Genomic DNA, 21696 nt, shown 5'->3' on the forward strand with positions numbered 1-21696 from the left:
GATATGGACCGATTTCAAATTATAACAACACAGCTAAAAATGTCCTTAAATTAGAAGAGTTCCAGAATCACTCAACGAAACAATAATTACAATTTCAGCTCGACTTTTGTTTTGAATCTCAGCACTAACTTGCAACAATTGGTTTGGGTCATCCCAACGGAGCTTGAAAGATCATAAGATAGGTCACGAAAATTGGATGGAATTGAAATAAATCTCAATTCCTGAAATAGGCTACTAAACAAGATAATTCAGTTGTCCGACCAAATCTGAATGATCTATACATCAATGGATAATGAACCCAACATATCATGGCTAGAAACAATCAGTTGCATGAGGATTTACAAACGTAGGGAGTTGCCACGAAGCAACACTAATCATGGCTCAACAAAATTCATAATATGGAATAATGATATCACACCAATGGGTTCATAAGTTTGTGAAAGGCAGCCATAGTCAAGAGGACTTTTGAAAAAATAACTGGTTAAATCTGTTAAGGGAAAGTACAAAATGCAGGTCGTAACCTCGTTTTGCAGAAAGAAAAGTTCTAATATGGAGACGATACATGTATTGGGACTGGACCAAAAAGAATTTCACTTCTATAAGAAAGAACTTGTCACATACATGGTTACAAAATGAAAAGCTGAATAAAAGTTCGAAGAATAATATCCCATAGAAAACATGTATGAGAGACGTGGCCATAGTGAAAGACATAATTACAACATGTATGAGAGACGTGGCCATAGTGAAAGACATAATTACAAGCACTTTAGGAATAGAGAGTTCAATGGCGGAGGCTCACAAAGTCAAAATATTGTCCTTATGAATGATGAGTCAAAGAAGACTACAATCAATCCAGGTGTCCAAAGTTATAAAGGCAAATGCCAATTTCCAAGAACTGAAAGTGAGTTATGACTCAATGGAGGAAAAAAAATAATGGGCATTACTTGCAATTATGAGTCAAAGAAAGTGTTAAATGGACAAGGGCTCACGGTTATTCGAAAGGTCCCGAAGAAGAACTTCTTAAAATCCAAGTAAGTACTGTTGATTAAAATCGTTCGTTCTAGCTATTAAGGTCGCACCCCCTCATTCATCTCTCACAAGCCGAAACATGGTAACATCGTTCTAAGAAACTGTGGATTCCAAGTTGAGATTCTTCGTGCTGTTACCACCAATAACGATGATCAGAATCCATATCTTCATAATATTCTTTGCACGTCATAACAATCATTCTCTTAAAAACATTGTAATTATACTCCCGCTCTCAACATGCAATAACATCTGTTTTCGTCGCATCGCCACTTTTGACATAAGATTGGGTTTAACTTATTAGATCGCATGTACAATTTTCCCCCCGTTGTAGGATTACATCATTTAACATCTCCTCTTGTCTCGAATATTTTCTCGTTCGGAACTTCTCTTCAATTTGCACACCTTTTCCTCTTGAACTCATTATCGTACGTAATGTCTCTTCGCATTCTCATTATTCTTATCGTTCCGAAAGACAATAGTGAATTTGTAATTATCCAAATAAGTTCGAATTCGCACCACATATTTCCATTTGTCCTATCACTTAGAAAAGTGATATTGCCGTTGTTACAACTAAGTTCGATATCGTTCAATCTAACAGACATTTCGGGCATTCTATGTTTGCATACAAAGTTCATAGCATCATACTTCCATTCTATCAACAAATTCACAATATACCTCATACTTCACTGTCCATACTCTATTAATTAAAACGTTATTCATATACCACATAGCTAATCATGTATAAACGCATATTTTATACATCTCAAGACAAAACAACATCATACTTCTCATTCACTTCAAAATCTCAATTTCCCAAAAGAAATGAACTAGCAAGCTTTCATTTGAAGTTCAAAGATTTCTGAAATTTCAACAATTTTCCTCAACATAAATATTTTCCTCAACCAAATTTCCACCAAAACAACTAGTCATTACCACTGAAAGCATTCACCTCAAAATCTTTTTCCATATTTTTTTACAAGTATCAAACACCATGCAACTCTTTCAAAACTCATAACTCGTTCTTTTCTCCACACAACAAAATAACTCTTCCTTTACTATACCAACATTTTCAACTTCCTCTTTAAAAAAATTGCATTACCTCTTTTTAGGTTGAGCGCGACGGTCGGATGTTGAGCCATTGACCCTCTAAATTTTATTTATTTATTTATTTTGATCTAGAGAAACGAATCTAGATCACGACAGAAAGAAGACTCTTGGGTCCAGAGCGGAAAGAACTTGGCTTTGATACCACTTTGTCACGCCCGTATTTTCTAAGGATAGAAAATACGGTTGATCGCGACTAGGGGATGATTAAAGAAGCGGGGAAGAAAGGGGGAAACACACATCTTTGACCAAAATATTTAAATAATTGAAATAACTTAGAAAACAACATAGTATCATTTCAACAAAGTACCAATTCTAAGAAATAAAGACTAGAAAGTAGACAATTTTGAAAAGAGTTAGGTTCTCAATACTAAAACAATTTTGAAGAAAAGACACCTAGCGGAAGCGTTCAAGACACGGAAAATTCCGAGTATGAAGACACGACATATCTAACAATATTAAGCCAAACATAAATAATCCATGAATTCTGCTCAACATCCTCCACACCCGTCGTCGCTCAATCTGCACATTAAGAAAAACAAATATGCATGGCTGAGTACTTGATGCACTCAGTGGACACATGCCAAATCAGTTTGTCAAGCCATACCGAGTGATCTTGGGGGTTTTAAATGAAAAGAACCCAAGTCACTAAAAAGCATTTTCACATAAATTTCGGTTGCAACCATCTTCTATCCACATCACCATCACCATATCTGAACATACATGACAAGGAACGTGGCCACGAACCAAGTCACTAGACCGGCCAACTCCAAAGAGATAGCGTACGATCTACTGGGTGTACACTAGTCCGAGCAGGGTTTGCGGCCCTACTGGGACCCGAATTCGATTAAACATACATGGCATTGCCACTTCAGATAGGTTCATTCAAACACAAAACATGGCAAGACAAACAAATTTTCACCTCCTTTCACATAAAATAGTATTTAGGACATAGTCCTTATTTAAAACGAAAGCCCATCTCAAAAGCTTAGCTCCTCCACCAACTTCCTGTCCCAACCTCAACAACGTGCAAAAGTTCACCCTTTTTTTTAAAAACATGATATGCAAAAAATCAGGCTTTGCTAAATAATTTAATTAAAGACAATGCATGCATCCTATGTGGGTGTGAAAAATTTATCCATCGTACATAAATAATAAAACAGACTCATCAATCAAACATAAAACCCAATGGTGGCCGACATACTTGAACTCTCGGTTATTACTAAAAAAAATAGACCAAGCGACTAAATTCTAAATCCCATAAATATAAGGTTCTCATATTTTCATGATTTAATTCATCGCCAAATAAACGGCCCGAAATAATTAATTAAACCCCCAAACTAAGCAAGTACTATTAAATTGGCCGAAACAAAATTCGATTGCAATTAGCAAACAATTCACTGGCCTAAACAAATCATATGCCAAAAGAATAAGGAACATACATACTATACTCCCAATCAAACTCACGTACAACTTCCTACACAACTCCATACACCATACTACCAAACCACCTAAACAATTAAACTGGTCCACTTCTAGACAAATGCCCCATACTACCAAACCACCTAAACAATTAAACTGGTCCACTTCTAGACAAATGCCCCAGTAAGCCTATTATACAAAGAATTTAGTTAGAGGCCCAATTCATGAAATTAAAGTGGCCCATTACATAAATGAAACTAAAGAAAATGACAAGTAAATAAAAGGGTAAAAAGTATACTCCTTGTCACCACCATCGTATCTCTCTCATAAATCTCAAAAAGAACAGACAACCTCAACGGCACAACTCGTCTCTCTCTCATCTCTAACTCCTCTCAATTTTCATCTCAAATTACCAAATCAGAAACCGCAAGCTCATCTCCCTTCCTATCTACTATCTTAAAAAATTAAGGAAAACATCCATAGCTACTGTCACTGCCCCTCCGTCGCCGCTAAGCTCCAACCGGCTCAGCATCCGTCCTCGGCGGCGCCGCTACCCACAACCGGTAAGTCCCTCTTTGTTTTTCCCCAAATTTAGAAATTCTATTTGTTTGATTTCACTTATTAATGGGCAGAGGTATCTCACAGAATTTAGGTTGAAAAGAGATATAAAATGACAACTTCTAAAGCATCAAAGATCGGAGCTTTAGGCGGTAAAAAAATATCCTTCAACAAGTTTCAAGAAATTCAAGACTAAATCTTTTCTAGCCGTGAACTACTATGAATATATATAACTATGATGTGAAATGCAGAGAATTTCAGGAATTTGTATAAATACCTTCGGAAGAGAAAATTGTCTAGTCAGGAGAATTGATTTCATGATAAGTCTCGGTTTCTCCTCTCAAACTGTGATATTGAGAATTTTGATTATGGAACCAAAGTATGGAGATTTTTCATATTCAATGGAATAAGGAGAATTTACCTTTGTGGAAGAAGATAAGAAAATAACAGCAGATTGGATGTTGAACTCACGGTATTTGCGATTTCTTTTCTCAGATTTTGGATGGAAGAATGGGTGAGGAAGAGATGGCTGCGTGAGTTAAAAATAAGGAGAGGAAAATCAGTTGGAGATTTTGAGGGAAGATGGAGATATGGCAAAACCGTGTGGGAGAAGTTGGGAGAATTATTTGACCAAAAATTTGACTGCAGAAAAGAATTTATTTTATTGGGCTTCCCAACAAAAAAAGGGGCTAGAACAAGATTGATAAAGTAATAGGCCCATATATTTAAGTCAGAACATAGGTTAAATTGTTGTGTCTTTATTTTAGTACTTTGGTGTTATTCCGAGTACTTGTCAACGACTGCCCATTTTTCTAATCAACGAATCTCACGTCAATCTCGTCGACTATTTTCACCACACGATTAACCAACAACAATTCGAGCATTCACTATTTCCAATCGTAACCAAACAAAACGAAGACGGTATTTTAATCAAGGTCTATCACTCACTCATTCTCAAAACAAAACTAATCGCGAAAGGTACTAAAAGACGGGTGTTACAATCTACCCACCTTCACAAAAATTTCGTCCCGAAATTTGCTTAGATTATTCGAACAGTTCCGGGTACTTCTCCTTCATCTTGTCTTCTAGATCCCACGTAGCTTCCTCAACACCATGATTTCTCCACCGAACCTTCACTGAAGCAATAGACTTGTTTCTTAACTCTTGAACCTTCCGATCTAGAATAGCTTCAGGCTTCTCTTCATAACTCAAATTCAGATTCAAGATCATCATCTCCTATTGATGAATTATGTGGCTAGGGTTGAACACATACTTCCTCAAATTCTGACACATGGAAGACATCGTGCACATTCCCAAAGCATGGTGGTAACGCCAATCTATACGCTACGGGACCTACTCTATCAAGAATCTCATACAGTCCAATAAATCGTGGTCTCAACTTGCCCTTCACACCGAACCGAGTTATCCCTTTAGACGAAGCTACTTTTAGAAAGACTTTATCACCTGTTTCGAACTGTAGATCGGTTCTTCGAACATCAGCATACGATTTCTGTCGATCCTGAGCTTCCTTGATCCTCTCACGGATTTGTCGGACAATCTCTATCATTTCTTCCACGGAATCAGGTCCAAGGACTCTTCTCTCACCCACTTCATCCCAATAAAGTGGAGATCTACATTTCTTCCCATACAATGCCTCATACGGGGCCATGTTAATAGTCGCCTGGTAACTATTGTTGTAAGCGAACTCTATTAGTGGCAGTACTTCCTCCCATCCTACTCCTCGATCTAGCACTACAGCTCTCAACATGTCCTCCAAAGATTGTATCGTCCTCTCTGTTTGTCCATCAGTCTGCGGGTGGAACGCAGTACTGAAATTCAACTTGGTGCCTAACTCTCGCTGTAGGCTAATCCAAAATCTAGATGTAAACTTCGAATCACGATCACATGTAATTGTCACCGGTACTCCATGTAAGCGTATGATCTCTCGCACATACATCTTGGACAACTTATTAGCTCCATAAGTATCACGAACCGGTACAAAGTGGGCAGATTTGGTGAGACGATCAATAATCACCCAAATAACCGTGTTTCCTCGTTGAGATCTCGGTAATCCTGTCACGATGTCTATTGCAACATGCTCCCCTTTCCATTCCGGAATCTCTAGTGGTTGCAGTCTCCCTTAGGGTCGTTGATGTAGGGCTTTCACTTGTTGACATGCTAGACACCTCTCCACAAATGCCGCAACATGTATTTTCATGCCATTCTACCAAAACTGTTTTTTCAAATCTTGATACATCTTGGTACTCCCCGGATGCGCAGTATACGGTGTTTCATGCGCTTCCCTCATGATTTCATTCCTAAGTTCTTCGTCTTTAGGCACACACAACCTTCCCTTGTAGGTGAGGGCATTATCCGCCTCCTCGTGAAAATTTTCTTGTTCTCCTGCCCTCACTCCCGAACGGATTTTCTCTAGTAGAGTATCGCATCTTTGAGCCTCGACAATTCTAGCTCTTAGGTCAGGTTCCATCACCAAGGTGGCGATCCTTCCTTGTACTGTCTTGGGCGCTCTCACGACTTCCAATTGCATCCTACTGAACTCTTATATCAAGTGCTCTTCATTTGTGAGAAAAGTGGCTAATTGAGGTTGAGACTTTCTACTTAGGGCATCAGCCACTACGTTCGCCTTTCCTAGGTGGTAGTTTATGTTACAATCGTAATCCTTCACCAACTCGAGCTATCTACGTTGGCGCATGTCAAAATCCTTTTGTTCAAAAAGTACTTGAGGCTTTTATGGTCTCTATATATATCTCATACCGAACTCCACAAAGATGGTGTCTCCAAATCTTCAAAGCATGTACAACTGCGGCCAACTCCAAGTCATGCGTCGGGTAGTTCAACTCATGTGGCCTCAACTGCCTTGATGCGTACACAACCACTTTCCCATTCTGCATAAGTACACATCCCAGTCCAACCTTCGATGCATCAGTATATACCACATAGTTAGTGTCGGGCTCTGGCACAGCGAGAATCGGTACGGTGGTCAACTTCTTCTTCAACAACTGGAAACTCGCCTCACATTCCGGTGTCCAATTCACTTTGACTCACTTCTTCAATTGTTGAGTCATTGGCCTTGCTATCTTTGAAAATCCCTCGATGAATCTCCGATAATATCCCGCTAGTTCTAAGAAACTCCGAATCTCATCTGGTATAGTCGGTGACTTCCATTGTTGTACCGCTTCTACCTTTGCAGGGTTCATTCGAATTCCATCCGCGGTCACTATGTATCCAAGGAAATTCACTTCCTTAAGCCAAAACTCGCATTTGCTGAACTTAGCATAGAGATTCTCTGCCCTTAACGTCTCCAAGGTAGTCCTCAAATGCTCTTCATGTTCCTCCTTGTTCTTTGAGTAGATAAGTACATCATCTATGAAGACTAGGACGAACTTGTCCAAGTATGGATGAAACACACGATTCATAAGGTCCATAAATACAGCCGGGGCATTTGTTAATCCGAAAGGCATCACTATAAACTCATAGTGGCCGTACCTAGTTCGGAAAGCCGTCTTGGGTACATCTTCTCGTCAGACTCTAGTTGATGGTATTCAGATGTCAAATCCATTTTCACAAGGATATCAGCTCCTCGAAGCTGATTAAATAAATCATCTATTCTCGATAGTGGAAACGTGTTCTAAAGTGTCATCTCGTTCAGCTCTCGATAATTTGTACGCATCTCAGCGTTCCGTCATTCTTCTTCGGAAATAGTATTGGTGCACCCCATGCTGGCACACTGAATTTGATGAAGCCCAGGTCTTACAGTTCTTGCAGTTGCATCGTGAGTTCTTCCAACTCCTTAGTCATCATTTTGTATGTTATCTTAAGTACTTAGGGTTGATCTTGGCTCCAAGTCAATTGTAAACTACGGCTGTCGATTTGTCACGAAAGGTACTCCAACATGAGTTTCCAACATATCATTAAATATTTCTTCCAACATTCCTTCCATTTTCTTCGTATGCGAAAAATCGTATAATAATGTTACTAACTCTTTACTTGGGTTGAGGAGGTATTGGGGCTACCACACGTTCTTTCTTTCGATTGCTTTTCCTACTTTACATATCTCGTCTAGGACGTTTCTCTCTTAGTTGATGGTATTTACCTTGTTAGCATACTCGTATTTTTGCCATGATTGTCGTATTGTAGTAGTGATATTTAAATACTCCATTCCTCGTGATTCACTTAGTTTTATTCATCATCCTCATATCTATCGATCAACTAGTTTCATATATATCACTACACCGTACAAGATAATTAGGCCTATGTGCCTAAAATTTTCCTTAACATTAGGTTCTCCAATATCATTATCTATGTACATAACATGACATTCAATTTCTAGATCGCTACAAGCGGTTCGTAAATTCGAAATATTCCTCATCTCGTACTATTTGTCATGTCTATACTTCTAGTTGATGTATCATTTCAGCGCGTGTCTGTCTATAAAAATTTATTTCCCACATGTATCTCAAAAGATCAAGCTTTTGCCTTTCCTTACAGTGTTGCATCAAGAACTCAGAATACGTATCAAGAACTCAAAATTTAATCAAACAGTCTTAACTTGGATATGGACCGATTTCAAATTATAACAACACAGCTAAAAATGTCCTTAAATTAGAAGAGTTCCAGAATCACTCAACGAAACAATAATTACAATTTCAGCTCGACTTTTGTTTTGAATCTCAGCACTAACTTGCAACAATTGGTTTGGGTCATCCCAACGGAGCTTGAAAGATCATAAGATAGGTCACGAAAATTGGATGGAATTGAAATAAATCTCAATTCCTGAAATAGGCTACTAAACAAGATAATTCAGTTGTCCGACCAAATCTGAATGATCTATACATCAATGGATAATGAACCCAACATATCATGGCTAGAAACAATCAGTTGCATGAGGATTTACAAACGTAGGGAGTTGCCACGAAGCAACACTAATCATGGCTCAACAAAATTCATAATATGGAATAATGATATCACACCAATGGGTTCATAAGTTTGTGAAAGGCAGCCATAGTCAAGAGGACTTTTGAAAAAATAACTGGTTAAATCTGTTAAGGGAAAGTACAAAATGTAGGTCGTAACCTCGTTTTGCAGAAAGAAAAGTTCTAATATGGAGACGATACATGTATTGGGACTGGACCAAAAAGAATTTCACTTCTATAAGAAAGAACTTGTCACATACATGGTTACAAAATGAAAAGCTGAATAAAAGTTCGAAGAATAATATCCCATAGAAAACATGTATGAGAGACGTGGCCATAGTGAAAGACATAATTACAACATGTATGAGAGACGTGGCCATAGTGAAAGACATAATTACAAGCACTTTAGGAATAGAGAGTTCAATGGCGGAGGCTCACAAAGTCAAAATATTGTCCTTATGAATGATGAGTCAAAGAAGACTACAATCAATCCAGGTGTCCAAAGTTATAAAGGCAAATGCCAATTTCCAAGAACTGAAAGTGAGTTATGACTCAATGGAGGAAAAAAAATAATGGGCATTACTTGCAATTATGAGTCAAAGAAAGTGTTAAATGGACAAGGGCTCACGGTTATTCGAAAGGTCCCGAAGAAGAACTTCTTAAAATCCAAGTAAGTACTGTTGATTAAAATCGTTCGTTCTAGCTATTAAGGTCGCACCCCCTCATTCATCTCTCACAAGCCGAAACATGGTAACATCGTTCTAAGAAACTGTGGATTCCAAGTTGAGATTCTTCGTGCTGTTACCACCAATAACGATGATCAGAATCCATATCTTCATAATATTCTTTGCACGTCATAACAATCATTCTCTTAAAAACATTGTAATTATACTCCCGCTCTCAACATGCAATAACATCTGTTTTCGTCGCATCGCCACTTTTGACATAAGATTGGGTTTAACTTATTAGATCGCATGTACAATTTTCCCCCCGTTGTAGGATTACATCATTTAACATCTCCTCTTGTCTCGAATATTTTCTCGTTCGGAACTTCTCTTCAATTTGCACACCTTTTCCTCTTGAACTCATTATCGTACGTAATGTCTCTTCGCATTCTCATTATTCTTATCGTTCCGAAAGACAATAGTGAATTTGTAATTATCCAAATAAGTTCGAATTCGCACCACATATTTCCATTTGTCCTATCACTTAGAAAAGTGATATTGCCGTTGTTACAACTAAGTTCGATATCGTTCGATCTAACAGACATTTCGGGCATTCTATGTTTGCATACAAAGTTCATAGCATCATACTTCCATTCTATCAACAAATTCACAATATACCTCATACTTCACTGTCCATACTCTATTAATTAAAACGTTATTCATATACCACATAGCTAATCATGTATAAACGCATATTTTATACATCTCAAGACAAAACAACATCATACTTCTCATTCACTTCAAAATCTCAATTTCCCAAAAGAAATGAACTAGCAAGCTTTCATTTGAAGTTCAAAGATTTCTGAAATTTCAACAATTTTCCTCAACATAAATATTTTCCTCAACCAAATTTCCACCAAAACAACTAGTCATTACCACTGAAAGCATTCACCTCAAAATCTTTTTCCATATTTTTTTACAAGTATCAAACACCATGCAACTCTTTCAAAACTCATAACTCGTTCTTTTCTCCACACAACAAAATAACTCTTCCTTTACTATACCAACATTTTCAACTTCCTCTTTAAAAAAATTGCATTACCTCTTTTTAGGTTGAGCGCGACGGTCGGATGTTGAGCCATTGACCCTCTAAATTTTATTTATTTATTTATTTTGATCTAGAGAAACGAATCTAGATCACGACAGAAAGAAGACTCTTGGGTCCAGAGCGGAAAGAACTTGGCTTTGATACCACTTTGTCACGCCCGTATTTTCTAAGGATAGAAAATACGGTTGATCGCGACTAGGGGATGATTAAAGAAGCGGGGAAGAAAGGGGGAAACACACATCTTTGACCAAAATATTTAAATAATTGAAATAACTTAGAAAACAACATAGTATCATTTCAACAAAGTACCAATTCTAAGAAATAAAGACTAGAAAGTAGACAATTTTGAAAAGAGTTAGGTTCTCAATACTAAAACAATTTTGAAGAAAAGACACCTAGCGGAAGCGTTCAAGACACGGAAAATTCCGAGTATGAAGACACGACATATCTAACAATATTAAGCCAAACATAAATAATCCATGAATTCTGCTCAACATCCTCCACACCCGTCGTCGCTCAATCTGCACATTAAGAAAAACAAATATGCATGGCTGAGTACTTGATGCACTCAGTGGACACATGCCAAATCAGTTTGTCAAGCCATACCGAGTGATCTTGGGGGTTTTAAATGAAAAGAACCCAAGTCACTAAAAAGCATTTTCACATAAATTTCGGTTGCAACCATCTTCTATCCACATCACCATCACCATATCTGAACATACATGACAAGGAACGTGGCCACGAACCAAGTCACTAGACCGGCCAACTCCAAAGAGATAGCGTACGATCTACTGGGTGTACACTAGTCCGAGCAGGGTTTGCGGCCCTACTGGGACCCGAATTCGATTAAACATACATGGCATAGCCACTTCAGATAGGTTCATTCAAACACAAAACATGGCAAGACAAACAAATTTTCACCTCCTTTCACATAAAATAGTATTTAGGACATAGTCCTTATTTAAAACGAAAGCCCATCTCAAAAGCTTAGCTCCTCCACCAACTTCCTGTCCCAACCTCAACAACGTGCAAAAGTTCACCCTTTTTTTTAAAAACATGATATGCAAAAAATCAGGCTTTGCTAAATAATTTAATTAAAGACAATGCATGCATCCTATGTGGGTGTGAAAAATTTATCCATCGTACATAAATAATAAAACAGACTCATCAATCAAACATAAAACCCAATGGTGGCCGACATACTTGAACTCTCGGTTATTACTAAAAAAAATAGACCAAGCGACTAAATTCTAAATCCCATAAATATAAGGTTCTCATATTTTCATGATTTAATTCATCGCCAAATAAACGGCCCGAAATAATTAATTAAACCCCCAAACTAAGCAAGTACTATTAAATTGGCCGAAACAAAATTCGATTGCAATTAGCAAACAATTCACTGGCCTAAACAAATCATATGCCAAAAGAATAAGGAACATACATACTATACTCCCAATCAAACTCACGTACAACTTCCTACACAACTCCATACACCATACTACCAAACCACCTAAACAATTAAACTGGTCCACTTCTAGACAAATGCCCCATACTACCAAACCACCTAAACAATTAAACTGGTCCACTTCTAGACAAATGCCCCAGTAAGCCTATTATACAAAGAATTTAGTTAGAGGCCCAATTCATGAAATTAAAGTGGCCCATTACATAAATGAAACTAAAGAAAATGACAAGTAAATAAAAGGGTAAAAAGTATACTCCTTGTCACCACCATCGTATCTCTCTCATAAATCTCAAAAAGAACAGACAACCTCAACGGCACAACTCGTCTCTCTCTCATCTCTAACTCCTCTCAATTTTCATCTCAAATTACCAAATCAGAAACCGCAAGCTCATCTCCCTTCCTATCTACTATCTTAAAAAATTAAGGAAAACATCCATAGCTACTGTCACTGCCCCTCCGTCGCCGCTAAGCTCCAACCGGCTCAGCATCCGTCCTCGGCGGCGCCGCTACCCACAACCGGTAAGTCCCTCTTTGTTTTTCCCCAAATTTAGAAATTCTATTTGTTTGATTTCACTTATTAATGGGCAGAGGTATCTCACAGAATTTAGGTTGAAAAGAGATATAAAATGACAACTTCTAAAGCATCAAAGATCGGAGCTTTAGGCGGTAAAAAAATATCCTTCAACAAGTTTCAAGAAATTCAAGACTAAATCTTTTCTAGCCGTGAACTACTATGAATATATATAACTATGATGTGAAATGCAGAGAATTTCAGGAATTTGTATAAATACCTTCGGAAGAGAAAATTGTCTAGTCAGGAGAATTGATTTCATGATAAGTCTCGGTTTCTCCTCTCAAACTGTGATATTGAGAATTTTGATTATGGAACCAAAGTATGGAGATTTTTCATATTCAATGGAATAAGGAGAATTTACCTTTGTGGAAGAAGATAAGAAAATAACAGCAGATTGGATGTTGAACTCACGGTATTTGCGATTTCTTTTCTCAGATTTTGGATGGAAGAATGGGTGAGGAAGAGATGGCTGCGTGAGTTAAAAATAAGGAGAGGAAAATCAGTTGGAGATTTTGAGGGAAGATGGAGATATGGCAAAACCGTGTGGGAGAAGTTGGGAGAATTATTTGACCAAAAATTTGACTGCAGAAAAGAATTTATTTTATTGGGCTTCCCAACAAAAAAAGGGGCTAGAACAAGATTGATAAAGTAATAGGCCCATATATTTAAGTCAGAACATAGGTTAAATTGTTGTGTCTTTATTTTAGTACTTTGGTGTTATTCCGAGTACTTGTCAACGACTGCCCATTTTTCTAATCAACGAATCTCACGTCAATCTCGTCGACTATTTTCACCACACGATTAACCAACAACAATTCGAGCATTCACTATTTCCAATCGTAACCAAACAAAACGAAGACGGTATTTTAATCAAGGTCTATCACTCACTCATTCTCAAAACAAAACTAATCGCGAAAGGTACTAAAAGACGGGTGTTACAATCTACCCACCTTCACAAAAATTTCGTCCCGAAATTTGCTTAGATTATTCGAACAGTTCCGGGTACTTCTCCTTCATCTTGTCTTCTAGATCCCACGTAGCTTCCTCAACACCATGATTTCTCCACCGAACCTTCACTGAAGCAATAGACTTGTTTCTTAACTCTTGAACCTTCCGATCTAGAATAGCTTCAGGCTTCTCTTCATAACTCAAATTCAGATTCAAGATCATCATCTCCTATTGATGAATTATGTGGCTAGGGTTGAACACATACTTCCTCAAATTCTGACACATGGAAGACATCGTGCACATTCCCAAAGCATGGTGGTAACGCCAATCTATACGCTACGGGACCTACTCTATCAAGAATCTCATACAGTCCAATAAATCGTGGTCTCAACTTGCCCTTCACACCGAACCGAGTTATCCCTTTAGACGAAGCTACTTTTAGAAAGACTTTATCACCTGTTTCGAACTGTAGATCGGTTCTTCGAACATCAGCATACGATTTCTGTCGATCCTGAGCTTCCTTGATCCTCTCACGGATTTGTCGGACAATCTCTATCATTTCTTCCACGGAATCAGGTCCAAGGACTCTTCTCTCACCCACTTCATCCCAATAAAGTGGAGATCTACATTTCTTCCCATACAATGCCTCATACGGGGCCATGTTAATAGTCGCCTGGTAACTATTGTTGTAAGCGAACTCTATTAGTGGCAGTACTTCCTCCCATCCTACTCCTCGATCTAGCACTACAGCTCTCAACATGTCCTCCAAAGTTTGTATCGTCCTCTCTGTTTGTCCATCAGTCTGCGGGTGGAACGCAGTACTGAAATTCAACTTGGTGCCTAACTCTCGTTGTAGGCTCATCTAAAATATAGATGTAAACTTCGAATCACGATCACATGTAATTGTCACCGGTACTCCATGTAAGCGTATGATCTCTCGCACATACATCTTGGACAACTTATTAGCTCCATAAGTATCACGAACCGGTACAAAGTGGGCAGATTTGGTGAGACGATCAATAATCACCCAAATAATCGTGTTTCCTCGTTGAGATCTCGGTAATCCTGTCACGATGTCTATTGCAACATGCTCCCCTTTCCATTCCGGAATCTCTAGTGGTTGCAGTCTCCCTTAGGGTCGTTGATGTAGGGCTTTCACTTGTTGACATGCTAGACACCTCTCCACAAATGAAAGAATGGGTGATGAAGAGATGGCTGCGTGAGTTAAAAATAAGGAGAGGAAAATCAGTTGGAGATTTTGAGGGAAGATGGAGATATGGCAAAACCGTGTGGGAGAAGTTGGGAGAATTATTTGACCAAAAATTTGACTGCAGAAAAGAATTTATTTTATTGGGCTTCCCAACAAAAAAAGGGGCTAGAACAAGATTGATAAAGTAATAGGCCCATATATTTAAGTTAGAACATAGGTTAAATTGTTGTGTCTTTATTTTAGTACTTTGGTGTTATTCTGAGTACTTGTCAACGACTGCCCATTTTTCTAATCAACGAATCTCACGTCAATCTCGTCGACTATTTTCACCACACGATTAACCAACAACAATTCGAGCATTCACTATTTCCAATCGTAACCAAACAAAACGAAGACGGTATTTTAATCAAGGTCTATCACTCGCTCATTCTCAAAACAAAACTAATCGCGAAAGGTACTAAAAGACGGGTGTTACAGTGAATGAGACTCAAAATAGTCGGCTCTCACATAACAAACACAACCCTACATCCAACGGTGGAGAAGCATGATCCAAGAGAGGGGGCACGTGGTAGCATCGGTGGAAGGAGATAAGTCATTGGGCTCAGCCCAATTAATTCTTTCTGGGCTCAAATAAAAGGCAGCCCAAATAATAGTCCAAAACAATATCCAACAAATCACAACACAAACTGGAGCAATACACAAGTAATAACCAATTTCTTAATTCAATAGAACCAAAATATGCGGTGGCCATAATCTTTAATCAAAAGAAAATTTGATAGAGTGCGGAAACACCGACCACAGAAAACATCCAACCAAATAAAAAAAAAATCTCAGTAACCATACGGAATAAAATTCCCATAAAATTCACCATGATCAATTCATATGTATATAACCAGAATAGATTCATAGTCCAAAAATTAACGGTGGCCGTATATATATACATTGGAATAAAACCCTAATTTTCATTTTCTCAATTCTCAATTCTCAGAGAATCATCAATAGAGTGGCTCTGATACCACATGTTGTAATAATTGAATGAACAATTACTTAAAGCTCTCTACGAAGATTAACCGAGAACGACGGAGAAGGAGTATAAACTGTAGAGCTGAAGCGTACCTTGATCCATCTAGAATTGAACGGTGGAATCGCTTTGTAGCGGCTATGGATCTTTTAAACGACCAGAGACATTCTTTGCAATAGTCTGCCGAGAGAATACAGAGATATCGAATGTTCTTCGGACGTCTGGGGACCATAATCCTAGCTTATATTTATATTAAATCTAAACCCCTTTATTTTCTATTCGGTCCCTCATCAAATAGAAAATCTCATATTGTATCTACACTTATTTCCATAACAAAATAAATACACTTTGGCCCAAACTTTAATCTTTAATAGATCACTTTAATTGGGCAACTGAAAAATAGTCATCACATTAAATTAGTCATGTATCACATTAAATTAGTCATGTGAAAGCCCAAATTTCTAACAAATTTCACATAATAATAATAATGTCCTAGTATACATGAAAAATTATGAAAACTAAACAAAATTTTCCATTATTTAATCGGCGATCATTTAGTTAAAATTAAGTAACCAATTTGAAATTTTATGTCCGCTAAACAAAAATCTAAATTAATACATCACATTTTACTTTTCTTTGACCAAAATAAACACAGCACATTTATTTTTCCATTATCAACCGCATTTTAAACGTACGATACCATAACTCCCAGTATAATAAAAAATGCACTTATAATATTCTCTCCGTTCTATAGTAATTGAGTCATTTTGTCATTTTAGTACATTTCATAGTAATAGAGTCATTTTATTTTTTAGTGAAAGTCAACACATTTTTCCACACCTACTTTACTCTCTCTTACTTTATTTTCTCTTAATTTATCTATCTTTTTCATTTTCTACTTTACTTTCCCTTTACTTAACTCACCTAACACAATTTTTCTTAATCTCCATGCTGAAAAGAAACGCCTCCATTACTATAAAACGGAGGAAGTATTATAGTATTATAATAATGCTTTTATTATAATAATATTATAGTATTAATTTTATTAATACTTTTTGTTATTCTTTTTCCTCTACAACTTTTTGTTCCCATGTTATTTTAGCCCTTCTTGTCATTTAATTTTTTAAGATTCCGTCTTCAATAGCATTAGTTTGGTGAGGGCTGGTGATGGTTTTCGAAAATTTTAAAAATTTTGGAAGGAGAAATAAAGGTAGATATTTTTTTGGGTAAGGGCTTAAGCCCTCCTCACCTCTTACTTTGTCCGCCCCTACTAGACGCCCACGACATTTTTAGCAACACTACCAGCGACTCGCCAAATTCATGCCTTACAGAATCTGGCGACTCGCCAGACCCTTACGGCGTTTCTAAAATGTGACAAACCAAAATAGAAGTAGTTTTTAATTTTAAAGGATAAAAGATGAAGATGATATTAGTTTTATAATAAAATATGAGTGAAATAAATTAATATAATGTGTAGTTTTTATAGTATTTATGGTAATAAATTAAAATGATTCTTAATGTTGGGCCGAGCTAAAATGACAAAGAGAATAAGATTCATCTAAACTACCCCTTGGCGTTGATAACATCCACAGGTAAATTTTCTAAAATGGGCTTGACAATTATAAATAACGGGCCTTTGCTAGCCAATACTTGGCGGTGAAAAACACACTTATTCTTTGTCTCTCTTACACACAATCAGTTCTCTGAAAGCGAAGAAGATGGCATCATGGATGGTCGGAAAAGCCCTAAAAACCCTAAATCCCTGCGCTCTGAGAACCCTCACCTCCTCCGCTCGCCGCTTCAGTGTCGCGGTGGCATCCGGCGAGTCATCATTCACCTTCTCCTCCAAAGATCCAAGAGCCGGCGAGGGAGACGACACAATATACGTGAAGGGCCGGGAAAGGGCGTCCGATTCCGTGAGCATGCCGATGTCGTTTATGACTGGCTCGATTGTTGGAAAACGGTTCTACAATGAGGTGACGACGAAAGAAGCTGACGACGGGATTGGGTGGAGCGTCATGCTGGATTACAGGACGCTCAAAACCCCCTCCAAGAGGAATCTCAAGTGCCCAACCCTAGCTCTGGCTAAGGCCATTGCAGCTGAGTGGGAGTACCAGGTGCATTCCAGTTCGTACCTTGTGTTAGGGTTTTAACTTTTCTCTGCAATTTGTTTTCGAATTGAACGTTCTGATGCTGGTTAGGATTTACCTTTTCTTAGAATTTTAGGTTTTCTGCGTTGATTTTAGCAACTGTGTTGTTCAAGGTCTGCAATTTTTTTGTTGAATTGATCTTGAAGTAATAGCTTTGCCGTCACAATTTCGATTTCGAATGTTGGGTAATCTCGATCTTATTCGGTATATGCGAGTTCAGCTTCATTGTAGAACATTTTATGCACTTAATTGTGGATCGAAATTGTAATTTTCTACTCTTTTTTACTCCAATTTATATTATGTGGATTCCGTCTGATTCACATCTTCCCTAGTTATTAGCAATTTTTATGTCTTTCCAGTGTCTCTGTTAGTTTTCTGTGTATTGTAGTCAAGAAATTCTTTTAAATATTTTCAAGGCCATCTTACATTTATTTTTCTAATTGTGATAGTGCCATGATATTTTCTGTTTAGCTGGTGTGGGCAATCGACTATCATATTCATGTAGGCGGCCGATGTGTGTCATAGCCTTTCCTTTGTGTTTAGTTATAGGGTTCTTCGCAGCTTAAAAAAGTAAAGTTTGTATTGAATGTCTACAATGTACTTTGATTAGACGTTTAAGGGGAAAATCTTTGTCTTGTAGCAAACAGATGGAATTAGACCATTTACAATGCCTCTGATGAAGCTTGCTTGTACTGCATTGGAAAGAGTACCAGTCACTAGGCCAAAGATAATTGGAAATCTGATGCAAAAGTTCCATCAAGATCTGGTATTTGTTCGTGCTCCCCGAGACAATGATCTTACAAGAGATCTCCGAGGTGTGTATAATATGTGTACGAGTCTAGTTATGCCAGTATTCTGCTCAAAATCTATGTGATGTGAACATATAGTTGCTTCTTTCAGAATTGCAGGTGGAGAAATTCGGTCCCCTAATTAAATGGGTGGAATTGGAATTTGGCTTTAAGCCCGTTGTGTACACTAGTTTCTTTGGTGGAAAGCAGGAAGAGGGTCTTGCTAAGGCTTTTGAGAACGTTCTTATCAAAACGGATGATTATGAACTAGCTTCAATAGATGCAATTGCTGCAGCTGCACACTCTTTGATCATTGCAGTTGGCATGTTTCGTGGGAAGTTGAGTATTGAGCAAGCAATTGAGTTGATAAGACTGGAGGAAGATTTACAGGTTGATAGGTGGGGTTTGGTTGAAGGGGGCCATGATCTTGATATTGCCGATCTTAGAGTTCAAATTTCATCTGCAGCTGTGTTTCTAAGACTTTCAAGAAAACATTAATTTCTGCCTCAATTATAGTCAGGTAATATTCCAAGAGCGAGTTTTCCCTTCCTGCTTACTAAGTGCCATATCTTGCAAGAACCAAATGATTGGTTGGTGGATTTTTGACATAGCAAGTTATGTATTCGACCTAAAGATAATAAACATAATAAAAGAATGTTGAGAAGTCAGAGTTCTTGTTTGTAATGCTCAGATTTTTCCTGCTCTTTCCTACACCGGTTGTGACATTGAAATCTTTCTTACACACGTGTTTTAAGACTATGGTTTGAATATTACTTGGTGAATCAAAGGAAGCACCTCATTGTTACTGCACTTTCTTTTTCTTTACCGTTGAATACCCATCACGAACTACCAAGATAGATGGGGGGTGAAAAGAGAACTGCCTTATGTAGGTGTATGTCGATCTTATCTCAGATTACATACATGACTCATATTTTTGTGGATCAGATCGTTCCTAAGTGATTTTTCATAAGATTTCAATAATGTTATGTATCTTAAGTGCTTATAGAATTCCTGTACATTGTTTTAGAAGATGGTGTAAGTTAATGTATTCAATACATATATGTATACATGTATATCATACTTTGCAGATCAAGGATCGCCTTTGCAGCACTGGATGCATACTGGTGGCTGTGTCGTGATATCACAGTAACAGCAGGCTACATCACAGTCACTGCTACAACCTGCAAGGTAAAGCAACCATCAGAGTAGTTTTAGAAAATAGAAGAGTAAGATGTATTCACGTTGAGCTGTGCAGAGCGCACCAGTTATAGTAACATATTCAGACATTCTTAGGGTTTGAGGATTCACAAGGAGGGGGAGACGGGCATTTGCTCCTGTAACTTGTGACACTAAGTGATGAAAGATCACTAGATTTATTAGGCAAACAACAGCTAAATTTGTGATCTTTGTGAACATGATGGGTTGTGTGGTTAGTTCTTAGGTTGTTGAAGATGTTACGAGTCTCTCTCTCTCTCTCTATATATATATATATAATGGGACCATATTTTACAACATTGTCATCCATAAACTGTGCCAAGATTAAGAAGTGGGTGTCCAGAAAAGAATTCTGTTAAGAATTGAACCCATTCTAATCGTATGTGTGGAGGCCACATCTTTTAATGGGGCATCTAGTTTTTGCCGGGACTTTAATTTGGATGTGAGTGAGTCGAGCTCGCTTTAGCTGTATTCGGGTTGGTAGCCTCGCAAGGCTGCAACTCGAGCTTGACAATACTTGACTTGGCCTTATTATATGGTATGTTGAGCTTGAGTCTAGGGTTAATTGAGATTCAGACATGTTTTCAATCTAAAAATTGAGTTGGGTTTAGCCCTTAATTGAAGCTTACTAAACTTGGTACTACTAATTGGTCTCCTTCTTTAATAATAGGCTTAATATAAATTATTTTAATACATGATTGGGAGAGACAAAAGTTGGCATAGTGAAAAAGAGAAAAATGATGGGTTTTTTTACATAAATAGAAGTGATTAATTTTGATGGATGAATCAAAATGAGAAAATAAAACTGTTTATAAAAGTAGATTATTAGGTTGGAGATGCAATATTTGCTTTTCAAAAAGACAATGTAAATTAATGGTCGATTGAAAACAATTTTGGAGAAGCTAATCAAAATACGAAACAAATCAAGTAGGAGAGTTCGATTTGCAAGATTGTATTTTGCAGAGAGTTCGATTTGCAAGATTGTATTTTGGGATTAAATATGTAATGTGTTGGTTTATAAAATTCGATCACACAACTTAATTTTAGATGGATAATCATGAGATAATTAAGTCTTAGCTAATCCTTTATGACTAAAATAATTTTACAACTCAATTATAGATATAGATTATATCTTGATATTATTTTATCTAGAAAATTGAACACGACCTATATTCATTAATGGCCATAAATTATTATATATTGGTTTAAATTTGAAAAATTGGTACTTAAAAAAATAATACTCCTAATAAGTTATAATACGTGCAACGTAGTGGGATGCTATGTATATTAAAATATGGTAGAAATGTGAATTATAATGTCAACCCAAGGATTATGTAATAAAAATTTGGATTGCAGTTTGCAAGATAGCATATGTTTATGTGGAAAAAATTGTAACAGTTGCTATTTCCTCACCTCCTAAAAAGGCGTTGAGTTCTCTCATATAATCTTCATCATCTCATTCTTTCTCTCTAGAAAAACACAATTTTAGTTTTTCTCTTCCACCT

General features: G+C 37.4%; 1 protein-coding gene and 4 long non-coding RNA genes across 6 annotated transcripts; 3 read left to right on the forward strand and 2 right to left on the reverse strand.

Annotated features, from left to right (window-relative positions):
* Positions 1-3060: 3060 nt before the first annotated feature.
* On the reverse strand, positions 3061-4661 carry LOC148927486 (uncharacterized). Its single transcript, XR_016128799.1, has 3 exons — positions 4535-4661; positions 4391-4458; positions 3061-3175 (listed from the first exon to the last, which is right to left on the reverse strand). It is a non-coding gene; the product is annotated as an uncharacterized LOC148927486 (long non-coding RNA).
* Positions 3852-4948, forward strand: LOC148927487 (uncharacterized). Its single transcript, XR_016128800.1, has 2 exons — positions 3852-4118; positions 4609-4948. It is a non-coding gene; the product is annotated as an uncharacterized LOC148927487 (long non-coding RNA).
* A 6713-nt stretch (positions 4949-11661) lies between these two features.
* LOC148927488 (uncharacterized) lies at positions 11662-13347 on the reverse strand. The gene is made up of 3 exons (XR_016128788.1): positions 13221-13347; positions 13077-13144; positions 11662-11861 (listed from the first exon to the last, which is right to left on the reverse strand). It is a non-coding gene; the product is annotated as an uncharacterized LOC148927488 (long non-coding RNA).
* Positions 12538-13634, forward strand: LOC125193850 (uncharacterized). Its single transcript, XR_007171648.2, has 2 exons — positions 12538-12804; positions 13295-13634. It is a non-coding gene; the product is annotated as an uncharacterized LOC125193850 (long non-coding RNA).
* Positions 13635-17694: 4060 nt separating this feature from the next.
* LOC125196754 (ATP12 protein-like protein) lies at positions 17695-20439 on the forward strand. 2 transcript variants are annotated; one of them, XR_007171940.2, is made up of 5 exons: positions 17695-18155; positions 18829-19003; positions 19089-19496; positions 20065-20164; positions 20270-20439. XR_007171940.2 is itself a non-coding variant. In XM_048095367.2 (4 exons), exons 1-3 carry the CDS (start codon positions 17757-17759, stop codon positions 19472-19474), a joined length of 960 nt encoding a protein of 319 aa, XP_047951324.1. In that variant the 5' UTR covers positions 17695-17756; the 3' UTR covers positions 19475-19496; positions 20065-20439. The 2 variants fall into 2 exon arrangements, 1 of the variants encoding a protein (XP_047951324.1); XM_048095367.2 differs by having other exon boundaries at positions 20065-20439.
* Positions 20440-21696: the final 1257 nt, after the last annotated feature.

The sequence above is a fragment of the Salvia hispanica genome, chromosome 4 (assembly GCF_029641045.1).
Source record: "Salvia hispanica isolate PSC_SH4W2 chromosome 4, Shi_PSC_v1, whole genome shotgun sequence".
NCBI lineage: Eukaryota > Viridiplantae > Streptophyta > Magnoliopsida > Lamiales > Lamiaceae > Salvia > Salvia hispanica.

Coding starts and splice junctions, on each gene's coding strand:
- LOC125196754 (XM_048095367.2), top strand. CDS start 17,757: ATGGCATCATGGATGGTCGGAAAAGCCCTAAAAACCCTAAATCCCTGC. Junction 18,156..18,828: donor CAGCTGAGTGGGAGTACCAG/GTGCATTCCAGT, acceptor TTTGTCTTGTAG/CAAACAGATGGAATTAGACC. Junction 19,004..19,088: donor TCTTACAAGAGATCTCCGAG/GTGTGTATAATA, acceptor TGCTTCTTTCAG/AATTGCAGGTGGAGAAATTC.